We start from the raw sequence: 11994 nt of genomic DNA, 5'->3' as shown, positions 1-11994 counted from the left end.
ACTTTCTAAGACCAAACCGCCACAACCACACACAAACCAAACCAAACGACAAAACACCGTTTCTTAATTTTTTATGTGTTTAATACCTTGATTAGATAGTATATAGAAAATGATATATTGGATTTGACTTAGTTAAAGTTCATCTACTCCTTACATCAAATCCTTTTTTTTTTTTTCTCTCTCGCCTGGCTTTACAAAGATTGGCCAATGTCAAGTTTGTAGTTATTTGTAACAAGTTAGTTAAACTATACAAGTGTGGACCCCATCCGTGCCAGCGCTCGCCGACATACGCACGACACCCCCTTATAGCGCTTTCCAGTCAGTTTTAACAGAAAAACACTCCAAAAAGGCAGAGCACGCCTGCCAGCTAACACCAACACAGACAAAGTCCACATCAAATCCTAATCATAATATTTTTGCTTTGCGTTCTGGAAAGCAGTTGGCAACACTAGACTCGAGAGTAAAAAAAGATGGAAAGAGTGAACAGTGAAGTCAATGTTTTTTGATGGATTTGGATCTTGGATTGTGAGATTGTGATTTGTGAATGTAAAAAGTAATCTGTGGATTGTGGATTCGGTTCGGTCGGATTTCAGAATTTCTGTCACACTTCTGTATAGGGGCTTCGTCTGTGTTGGTGTTAGCTGGTGGGCGTGCTCTGCCTTATTGGAGTGTTTTTTTTTTTGTTGTTAAAACTGGAAAGCGCTCTAAGGGTGTGCCGTGCGTATGTCGGCGAGCGCCGGAACAGACGGGGTCCACACTTGTATAGTTTCCCTAACTTGTTACAAATAACTACAAACTTGACATTGGCTTATCTTTGTAAAGCCAGACGATAGAGCAAAAAAAAAAGCAGTGAGTGTGAAGTATAACGTAGTGATTACTGATTACATACTCTTTGATCACAGACCAATAACATGACTCTTTGATTTCTGATTCCATTCCATTTCATTTTGTTGATGGGATGCTGAAAACTAAAAAGTGAAAAGAAAATTGAAATTGGAAATTCTGCAGTCATCAAATGTTTACATCATATTAAATAATAATTTGTAATATTTGCCATTTTCTTTACAAATATTGTTGTTTTCTATAATCTAATTTGGTGCGACAAAAAATCGACATCGAGGAAAACGCGACATTAAATTCAAATAATATAGTGTTAAAGCTATTATAATCCAACCACGAATTTCTTCAAAGGTTAGATGATTTAATGTTATACATGTTTTATGAATTAATATGGATTGGTGCGTTATGCGGCTTCCGGCTAATGAAAGTATTTTTCCTCAGCCTTTGCTACAATGGTGCAAAAAGGTCCTCGTCCTTTGGTATTGTGCGGACCTTCGGGTTCAGGGAAAAGCACTTTACTAAAGCGTCTTCTGAAAGAGTTCCCGGATAAATTCGGGTTCAGTGTGTCACACACAACCCGCGGTCCTCGGCCCGGGGAAAAAGATGGTGTTCATTATCACTTTACTACCAAAGATGAGATGGTAGCGGCCATTGAAAGAGGTGAATTCATAGAAACTGCTACATTCAGTGGAAACATGTATGGAACCAGGTAAATAGATTGTTTTGTACGGACAAATGGCCATGTGCTTGTCAACTTTTGGCCTAGTGCCAACAGGCAACATGTTGTTCACGCTTGAACAAGTCATTGTTTATTAGTTGATTGTAATCATCTAAGCAGTGATAGCCTAGTGGTTCAGATTTCAGCTTCCTCTTTGGAGGTATCTGGGGTTTGATCCCGGGCAGACACCTCTAATTTTTAAGAGTTATTTGCAATTTAAATGATTAAGATCACTTGCTATAACTTTGAAGAAAAACCCTAGGAAACCTGCACACCTGAAAGTTCCCTATATTGTTCCAAAGGTGTGTGAAGTCTGCCAACCAGAAACAAAGAATTATGTATTAAAATCGGTTCATATTTGATGGAGTTATGGAGTAGATAAAACATTTAATCCTGTATCCTGAAAAATTCCTAATCTTTTTCAGGATTAAAGCTACCCTATATGTTAACCGGGAGTATCAGCTACTACTAAATTTCATTTAAATCCATTGAGTTGTTATCGCATGATGCGCATACAGAGGGACAAAAATTCCAAAAAAAAAATTGTTTTGTGGTCTATATTGATCAATGTTTTGGTTAAAATTTTCAAAATATATTTAATGTACAGAAATCTTCCAGTTTTATTATAAGTATAGATTTATCTAAGAGTTAGTTATCGCAGTGCTTCCACTACTTGAACTTTTGTAAACCTAAACTCTGTCAGTCATGGGCATCAGCTAGTTAATTTTTATGGAACTAGACTTATTCTATTACTTATTATGTTTTTAATTAAGTTTGTACAATCAGAATTCTCTATCTTTGTTCTTCAGTCTGAGTGGGCATAAAGTCAGTTTCCTTCAGTCAAAGCCCTTAAAGCTTAATAAATTGTTCGAGTTTAAGGGTGTCTGGTAGGGGTGTGTGATTTCTCATACTATTCATCTAAAAAATATCAAAAAATTGGACTTTTTACTTTGATGTAAAATTTCCAATCCAAACTTCATAGTCGCTGATCATTCTTCCCTGTGTTGGGGACAATACGCAGATAAACTTTCTACTTTTATAAGATAACAAATGTCATGTCTGGCCCTCGCTGGCTCTTAGTCTAATATTAGAAAGTAGCTTGCCAGAATCTATGAGCCTAGTGAACGACGCAAAATAGCCATCCACACAGTTTTTCGCGCCATAATTCGCACGTAAGTATAGACCGGGCTATACATGTCAAAAATAATTATCAATTTCAGTAAACGTGCAGTAGAAGATGTCCGTCGTACAGGCAAGGTCTGCATTCTTGACATTGAGATTGAAGGTGTGAAACAGATCAAGCGTACCGACTTAGATCCACTGCTTGTATTTGTGATGCCACCATCTATCGAAGAGTTGGAAAGACGTTTGCGAGGCCGTAACACAGAGGATGAAGATGCATTAAAAAAGAGGCTTGAAACAGCCCGTCAAGAAATTGTGTATGGTAAGATCTATTCTATCTGAAGAGGGGTGTGTGGCATATTTGTAACAATGCATATCAATTATTTATTGATTGCGATTTTTAAGAGATTTTAACCTAAATCGACAACTAATTTCACTTTGTGATAACTAGCTACAGCCAAAGTCTCCTTACATATTAGATTTAAAGTTCTAAAACATTTATTTCCAAGTCAAAACAGCCAGAAATTGAACCCAGATCTCCCACTTATAAAAACCAGAGGAGCACAAAACACGAAATAAAATTCAAAATTGCATGAGTCCATGATTAAAAAAAAATATAAATAGAGAAATATTTTAATCATTGCAAATAATCAATATTGCTTCATGTCTGTATCTTTATTGTTAAAATGAAATAGTCTATAATAATCGTTAAACTAATAAGACTAATTTTCCAAAATTTTAGAAATTATATTAACTTGATGATGTACCTAAACAGCAAAATCGGTAAAGCGGATACATCTTTGAAAATCTTGTGGAAACTTTTTCGTTCTCTGGAATGAAAAGCACCTAACCTATGGATGTCTCCAGGATGCAAGCTATCTCTGTTTCAAATTTCGTCAAAATTGGTAAAGCAAATGAGCCCTGAAAAGGTGACAGAGAGACATTTTCCCACGACAAAATTATTATGGATCAGGAGATCTCTTAACAATAGAGATAAGAAATAAATGAAATAATGTTCATTGTATATTATTTCAGGTAGGGAGCCTGGAAACTTTCACATTATCATTGTGAATGCCAAGTTGTCTAAAGCTTATTCTGAGTTACGTGACTTCATTTTCCAGAATATAGTGGAGAAAGAATCAGGTATGTTGATGCATTTGATTAAAAAAATTGTGTTATTTTGTTCAGCATGCTAAACCTTTTTTTCTTAATATGATAATAATTTAAGTGTTGCTCAGAAAAGTAGGTAGGTGTTATTTAATTAATTTTAACGATACTACTTGTGAGTTAAGATTGCTAATATAATTTGATATATAATACAAAATACGAAACCTGTAACTTGTATTTTATCAAAAACGAATGATAAACATTACATATCCTATAATCAGTTAAAATAAGGTTAGGATTTGATGGTGTCCGGGTCTTTTTATGTTTAACTTTTTTTGCGGCAAATGTGCATTTATTTCTGATTGGTTGACGCTCGCTCACTATTAGCTACAATGCATTGTTGCAACAAGAGTACCATAAATTTAAACGAATCACAACAATTGAGATACCTACCTATACCTACACTAGCGGCACGCTATGATGGCCGGTTTGACACATTACAATAGTGATGTGGAATGTCAATTTATTCTCGAACAAAAAACAATTAAGTTTTGTTTTTGTACCTGATTAAATAGGTTTAATAAAACAAAAATGTATATGTTTATTTAATTTATTTGAACGAACTGAATATTTGAACGAAAATGAATATACATACTTTATATGCACACAAGAAACATATGAATACAAAAGATACCAAAAAAGGTGCCACAAAAGGCCATAATTAATCAGATTCGTCCATACTACTATTTTCACTGTCGTCACTGCTATCATCACATACATTAATAATTATATGTTCGTTTTCTATAATATTATCTATTTTCACATCTCTTTCATAATCTTCCCTTATTAATTTAACAGTTCTATTCACAACCTTTTCCCAGTCTCCTTTAGTCACATGTTCACAAGCTTCTTCTAATAATTTTAGCATTTTTTTTTGTGGTAAATGGGGGTTCTGTATTGTGTCTTGCAGCATATCCCTTAATTTGAGCCCACACCAACTCAATCGCATTATACTCACAATGGTAAGGCGGTAACCGTATAACTCTGTGCCCATGTTCTAATGCTATTTCGTCAATGACGTATCGGATCTTGGTTGGTTTGTTTTCTTTTAAAAGACGTACTAATTCCGCTTTTAACATATTCATGTTTGCATCTACGCCATTTTTACGAAGCCATGCGACGATATCAGCTTTCTTTTGGGATTGGGCAGGTGGTTTGTCAATTTGCATCGAGTGGTATGGGGCGTTGTCCATAATTATAATAGATGGTTCAGGGAGGCTACACAACATTGAGGTAAACCATTCAGTAAACTTTTCTCCATTCATGTCTTCATGATAGTCTCCAGTGGTTTTTGACGCAAAAGCCATGAGAGAACCTTCGACAAACCCGTTGATGGTTCCGGCGTGACAAATTATAAGTCGCGATCCTTTTCCTACAGGAACTTTGGAAGTAGATGCTGCTGTGTCATCGTTCCAAGAACGGCCTACAGTATGGTTAGCATTAAGCCATGTTTCATCCAAGAACACAACATTTTGCCAATTTTTGATTTCTTTCACTTGCCGTAAAAAAGTATACCTTGCCATCGCTATATCAAATCTTTCCATCAATATTTTGCGTTTGTTACATTTTTTGTATCGAAATCCAATGGTCTTCAAAATCTTCGTTAAAGAACTTTCCCCACCGAAGAATAATCCAGCTTCCTTCAGTGAATGCACCAACTTTTTTCTTGTTGGATACTCCTTCTGTAAATAGTAGCCGTAAACATGTCTTCGGATAGCATCGGCATCAAAGCTATCGATGCCTACGACTGGTTTTGCTCGTTTTCTCTTTTTTGGTGTGTGAAGTTTATTTTCTTCTGTGCCAGTCTCGCCATATTTTTTTTTAGTTATCCGTCTAACAGTTCGTTGTCCAATATTAAGCGCATCAGCTACGCGTTCAACCACTGACGTTATAGGTAAAATTGGCCCTCCATTTTGAGCTTCACGATCGAAATAGTTACGAAGGCGTATTACGAACTCACGTGTCTGACTATTTAGAACAGTTCTCTGCGTACGTTCGGTCATATCGACGAAATCCACAACAAAGGGCTTGAACAGAGTCCAAATTAACGAGCAAGGGTCAACAGTAATGCAGTATCAATATTTGAAATCCAAAGCCAGGTCAAAACTATATCACAATCGCATTGCACTGACAGTTTATACTTTTCGAAGCAACGTCAATTTGAAACTGCTTTGTTTTGCATTGAGCATTGACGCGAGTTTGCCGGAGGTAGTAGTTGTGCTAGCCAGCGATCCTATGTGACGATCGTATTAGATTCCATTTTTAAAAATTTATTGATATTTTTTTGCGATTTCAGAGGTTTGTCCACATAGTGAAAATTGTTCATATTCACAAGTACATTCACCCCTTAAATGGTGCAAACTGATTTTTCTACACTTGTATACATTTAAGAAATCAATTTAATAAATAAATTTTGAGTCCTAAACCTAAAACTACATTCGATAAAATTTATGAATCTCTGCACATCACTATCGTCAATAAAGTAATACAATTATTTCCTTCAAAGTCGTTATCAATTAATACGGAACTTCATGAGCGGACAAACGTCAAACCGGCCATCATAGCGTGCCGCTAGTTTAGGAACAATAATTGATACAGTTTTTCCTCAATTAACCAGTAAGTGTAGAATTGATTGACTTGTGCTGTTTTGTCTCGACAACAATTTGTCACTTGATTTTGCAGATAAGATAATATGTTGAGTGGCACTCCAGATTAAATAAATACTTCGAATGTACCTTTAATGTAAAAGTCAAGTATACTCGTAATTTACGTGTCATTATTATTTAGTTACAACTTACAACAGCTAACATACAAAATAATAGTATAACCATGAGTTTGTACTGACGAAACCTTTACGTAAAAAATGTTAAAAACTCTGTTTTCTCTTACTGTATCGAAATGCGTTTGCATTCACATATAACTTAATAATATGTTCATGAACAGAAATTGGTATTTTCAATTTTCAAAGTAAGATACTCATAGTAAGATACTCGTACCAAGTACATATGAGTATCTTACAAGTGGCAAGTGGTAGATACCAAGTGGGGTATCATATTAAAGTGCTTTACCTGTTGTACATTCTAAAACAGATTTTTGTTTATTTTTATGCATAATAGTTTTTGATTTATCGTGCAAAATGTCGGGGAAAATACCCGAGTATTGAACCCTCGGTGCGCGAATCTGACTCACACTTGGCTGGTTTTTTTTATTCTGTGACTGTAGTGACTATTTTTTTAACTTAACAATTAGAATGTGGCCACTGCAGGCCTATTATCTAAATGATATTAGAACATGTTATTTGTTTTACTTGTGATTAATATGCTTGGATTTGTATAACATTGTGCATTGGTAATTTATTTCAGAACCAGATGCAACACAGGCACAGGAGTGAAGAGCATGCGTGCCAATTGATACTAATTAATAAAAACGCTTGTTTACCTTGCAAAACTCCAAATATTGTAAGGGCGTTTGTGCACTCATTTGTATTCGTCTATGATTGGTACATAGTTAGATTACATCTGCATCCCGGGTACGGACAGGCTACTTTCCATTCCGGAAAATCAAAGGGTTCCTACGGGATTCTTAAAGGTCTATTCGTTTAACCAATATATGAAATTTGGTACAGAAGTAGCTTACGTCCTAGAAATTGACAGTGGCAACCTTTTATCCCGGAAAATCAAAAAGATCCTACACGACTTTTAAAACCCCTTAATCCACGCAAACAAAGTCGCAGGCATCAGCCAGAAAATATAAGTACACTAATTGTGCACTAATTTGGTTCGTATTTATACGGATCCCGTCAAAATACGAAACAAATAAGTGCACAAGCATGTGTTTTTAACCGACTTCCAAAAAAGGAGGAGGTTCTCAATTTGTCAGAATCTTTTTTTTTTATGACGGCCACTTCAAATCGTATTTTACGAAAAGAAATACGAATGAGTGCACAAAAGCTCCAAGACTCAATGCATATTGCGGCAGAGCAGTTGCTAAGTGCAGCATTCTGTCTTTTATAAAATTTTAAGTAAACTGAAGGCTACTATGTAATACATATTGACGCGAATAGTTTTGTCGACGTTCATGTCTGTGATTCTTAAATTTTGCTGCACACTAGATACACGCATAGTGAAGGTAAAGCTAAGTTTACTTTGAGATAAACGTATCGCTTATAAGCCGCGCCAATATGCCTTGAGTCTAGCATTTGTTATTATTTATTTTGTGTCTTATTCTTTGATTGGTAAATATTTATAACTAGCTTTCAGTACTGCATTTACATTTTTTAAATTTTATTAAAAGAATTCAGTAATTTTTGTTTGCAATTTTGAATTTAAATAGACACATCATACATAAAATGTTTTTTTTCTCATTTAGTGAAATAATTATTTTATTTTTATTAAAAATATAATCTCACATGGGTAATAATAATTAGGTTCAAGTACATAATTGTAAATCATGACTTGCTTTTAAGTTATAAAATAATATTACCATTCCACTAATACTTAAGCCATTAATTTATTAATTAATATTATTACAGCTAAAAAATGCAACTCCTATCTTGAAAAATACTTTGGCAAAATGTGTTTAAAATTTTGTTTAGAGACATAGACTAATAAAATTTTACACACTGCTTATAAGTGGCTTGTACATGTTGTCTATGACAGAAATGTGTGTTAGCCATTGTTTAAGCAGTGGCTAAATATTTTTGTTAGTAAGGGCAATGAAATATGAATGTTGTATTTAAGCCATGTACCTATTAAACAATTAAAGACAGCATTCAAAATCTTTTACCAAAGACTGCTCATATTAAGGCTGGTACAGGTAGAATGAACAAGGGTAAACTAAGACCGAGGGTGATTAGTTAATAGTCAGTTTCGCCTATGAATACCGCTTGCTCGCCTTCGCTTGTTTCCCCCATAGAATGAACATCAGCGAATCTGATGTACCGACGCGCGGCGGTTGCTCTCGTTCGCTCTGCCTGTATCCAACTCTAGTAAAATACTGTCGTTGATGCCTGTTCGTTTGTAGTTTGTACCCAAATCTCTGGTGTGAAATAAATTAACAGGTCTCGGTTCAGTGTTGATATTTGTGTACAACAGAATACACACCATTGACGTTTTCCCTCGAATTTTCTCTTTCTATAATATTAGGATGAAATACATGATTAAGAAGTAGTAAATATACAAGGGTTCCTATTTATAAAAGCCCCAATTTCTATATTAAAACAATAAGTATTATTGAGTACAAAACTATCAGATGCCTTACACATCTTTATAAATTAAATACTAACGCAATCTCTAGGTTATTTTTTTAAACGTGCACTGTTCAGAGATGGTATATTATTTTTACTAACATTAATACTTAATAATTATCTTTATTTTACTTTTCACATTGTATCGCATTTATATACGTACATAATATGTATAGGAATTTAGATACTGTGGGAGTGCACACTCGGGCTTAAAAAATCTTTCATGTAAGTGTAGAAATGTTTTAAGTAGAAATGTTTATCATGTTACTCGTTTTAATCTCCTTTGCACATTAAGTAGCTGTTTAAGATTTTATCGCGGTTAAACCCAGTTAAGATTAAATATTTAAGTATAGTTATATTATTATTTTAAGCTTTTGATTTTTGTTATAACAGACCAACAAACCGTGAAAGAAAACCCAAAAAATGTTCCTTTGTTTTGGTCACAGCTTACAAACTATTTCATAAATCGTTGTTTTCAGTATTTGTTTTTTAAATACAGTATATAGTAGGTACATAGTATACCGAAATTTCATATTCTTGACTAGTTTAGTTTTTGAGATAGCCCCCCATACAAAAATGCTCTAAACTGACAACTTTGAAGGCCCTCATGTCCTTATTTTTTAAGATCAAAATAAAATAAAAAATGTATTCGTTCTCTACTCACTGAGCTCTAAACAATGATACCCCACATGCTAGGGTAAGAAAAAATTGTTTTCCGGCTCCTATTTCTTTATTAGAGCTGTCCCCAAATTTAATTTAATTGAATTTTTAATTCTAATAATATTTGATTTTGGATCAACATTCTACATCAAATACCAAAATGAAAGAACTTATTTTATCTACGAGCTAGAGAGCTGTGACCGGCGGACAGACAGACGGAAAAACAGACAGACAAACAGCAAAGAGACATTAATAGGGCTCCGTTTTTACCCATTGGGTACGGAACGCCAAAATGGCCAGGCCCAAATTTAATTGCTGATTTTTACTTGATGATTGAAGTGCCAAATTATATTTAAATTAATTAGTACTTACTGTGGTATGAAATGTCACAAAAGTAGTTTTTGTTTCATACATATTTAATGTTAGTGAGTTTTTAACCCTAACACGATCATCTTAGATGTAATAATTAGTGCACATAATATACCTATTATTACACCTAGATAATAAAATGTAATATTAAAATTATTAAGTAATCGAAGCAGGAACTAAATTCTATGATTAATATTCTACGCTAGTCTATGCTATATTCACATTCTAACGCGGTTTAGCTCAATTTAATAACTGAATAGTGTATAGCTTAGACTAGCAAAGAACATTAATTGTAGAACTAAATTCGCCTTTCATGCAAGTGTATAGAAATGTTATTCGATCGTATTGGTTACTCGTTTATTAAATCTCCTTGCTCATTTAGGGTTGCAGTTTAGGGTTTTATGGCGGACACCTTATATTGTTGTAATACTTAAGCTTAACTTCAACTGTCCATAAAAATTGATAATTGGGTGTTTCGTTAAAAATAAAGAAATGCTTGAGTTTTACGATTTCGAAAAACTCAACTTGAGCGGAACCAGGGTGGGTCTGCTACTGTTAAATAGCTTTATTAGTTACATACTAGCGAACCGCCCCAACTTCGCCCGAGTTATATAGCCTGAATGTACCTGTTAAATGTGACAGAATTTTTCAAGTACCACATATACATATTAAGTGAAATATACTACAAGAAGTAAATAACCATGGTCATTTCGATATGCCATTTTATTCGAAGACACGTCGAACCGTCGAAACCAAAGCCTGATATAATTATTGACAAACACCATTGACAATATATATTACACTTAGCTACACATAAACTCAAATTATAATATTAGTGACTATTTATAGATTATTATTAAAACAACTATTTTGTGTTTTAGCCCTTCGTGGTCTGTAAGGAGTTGATGAATAAGATTACAAGTCTGTGCTGCCCAGTAAACAGTATCAATGAAAATAGCTTTTACAATTTATTTAAAAGGTATGTGTATATATACCTAGGTACATAACTTTTCTAATAAATACAAATCTAATCTCCTAATAAAAGTATTTTTGTGTGTAATGGGTACCAAAATACAATTATCTAATATTGTTATTTTTGAAATAATAATTATGTTAAATTTCAGATTTCTAAATTATTCTAAACCATTCCGTAAATTGTTTTGTGATCACTTGCTATATTTTTATTTACGCTTTTTTTAAAATTCAACAGTCAATTTAAATTGATTGTCTATAAAGAAGTAATACTAAGTTTTAAAAGAAGTTATTTAGTTATTGTAATATTTAAACTATTATGAATAGTAAATATGTATGTCATACCACAAAAACTTTAGATGCGGTTTACAATGACGTTAATTAATTATTTTAAACACATGCATTGTATAAACCAAACGGTTTATTAACCGCACCTTAAGTTTATGTAAAAAGGCATTAAAAATTAAATCTATGTAATTAACCATTATCTGTGTGAATTAAATGTTGTAGAAAAATCTTGTTTTATTTTGTCCCAAATTTTTATTTAATTATTTAAAAAAAGTTGTATGCATGAATTTACCATAGACAGTACCTGACATACTCATTAGTAATGACTACTTCATTACTGCCAGTAATATCATTAGTCCATGACTACTATTACTTAGGAAGTTATAATTCTTAGGTCTTTGAGTACAACAGAATTAGCACTGACCTATTAATTAACTCAGAGAATTAGCTTGCTGAAATACTATTGACTGATCTAGATCTAGTGCTATCCCTTTCGTAATGCTCCATGTGGAAAAGGATGACATTAGATTTAGACGTCAATTTAGTTCAGCGAACAATCGCTGAACTAAATTGACGTCTAAATCTAATGTCTAATTCTGATTTACACAAGTAC

General features: G+C 33.6%; 1 protein-coding gene and 1 long non-coding RNA gene across 3 annotated transcripts; one reads left to right on the top strand and one right to left on the bottom strand.

The window, feature by feature from the left end:
• Positions 1–924: 924 nt before the first annotated feature.
• On the top strand, positions 925–11705 carry LOC123877686 (guanylate kinase). Of its 2 annotated transcripts, XM_045924542.1 has the most exons (6): positions 925–1191; positions 1282–1549; positions 2779–3002; positions 3716–3823; positions 7210–7305; positions 11003–11705. In XM_045924542.1, exons 2-5 carry the CDS (start codon positions 1293–1295, stop codon positions 7236–7238), a joined length of 618 nt encoding a protein of 205 aa, XP_045780498.1. In that variant the 5' UTR covers positions 925–1191; positions 1282–1292; the 3' UTR covers positions 7239–7305; positions 11003–11705. The 2 variants fall into 2 exon arrangements, with proteins under 2 accessions (XP_045780498.1, XP_045780501.1); XM_045924545.1 differs by lacking the exon at positions 7210–7305 and having other exon boundaries at positions 11003–11698.
• Positions 8498–9545, bottom strand: LOC123877725. Its single transcript, XR_006798664.1, has 2 exons — positions 8939–9545; positions 8498–8908 (listed from the first exon to the last, which is right to left on the bottom strand). It is a non-coding gene; the product is annotated as an uncharacterized LOC123877725 (long non-coding RNA).
• Positions 11706–11994: the final 289 nt, after the last annotated feature.

This window comes from Maniola jurtina, chromosome 2 (assembly GCF_905333055.1).
Source record: "Maniola jurtina chromosome 2, ilManJurt1.1, whole genome shotgun sequence".
Taxonomy (NCBI): domain Eukaryota; kingdom Metazoa; phylum Arthropoda; class Insecta; order Lepidoptera; family Nymphalidae; genus Maniola; species Maniola jurtina.
Note: the sequence above shows the minus strand (reverse complement) of the source record. Positions and strands in the feature narration are given on the sequence as shown.

Excerpts from the sequence above, each read along its gene's own strand:
- LOC123877686 (XM_045924542.1), top strand. The coding sequence starts at position 1,293 with ATGGTGCAAAAAGGTCCTCGTCCTTTGGTATTGTGCGGACCTTCGGGT. Across the intron at positions 3,003-3,715 it reads CCGTCAAGAAATTGTGTATG|GTAGGGAGCCTGGAAACTTT; the intron begins GTAAGATCTATT and ends ATATTATTTCAG. Across the intron at positions 3,824-7,209 it reads TATAGTGGAGAAAGAATCAG|AACCAGATGCAACACAGGCA; the intron begins GTATGTTGATGC and ends AATTTATTTCAG.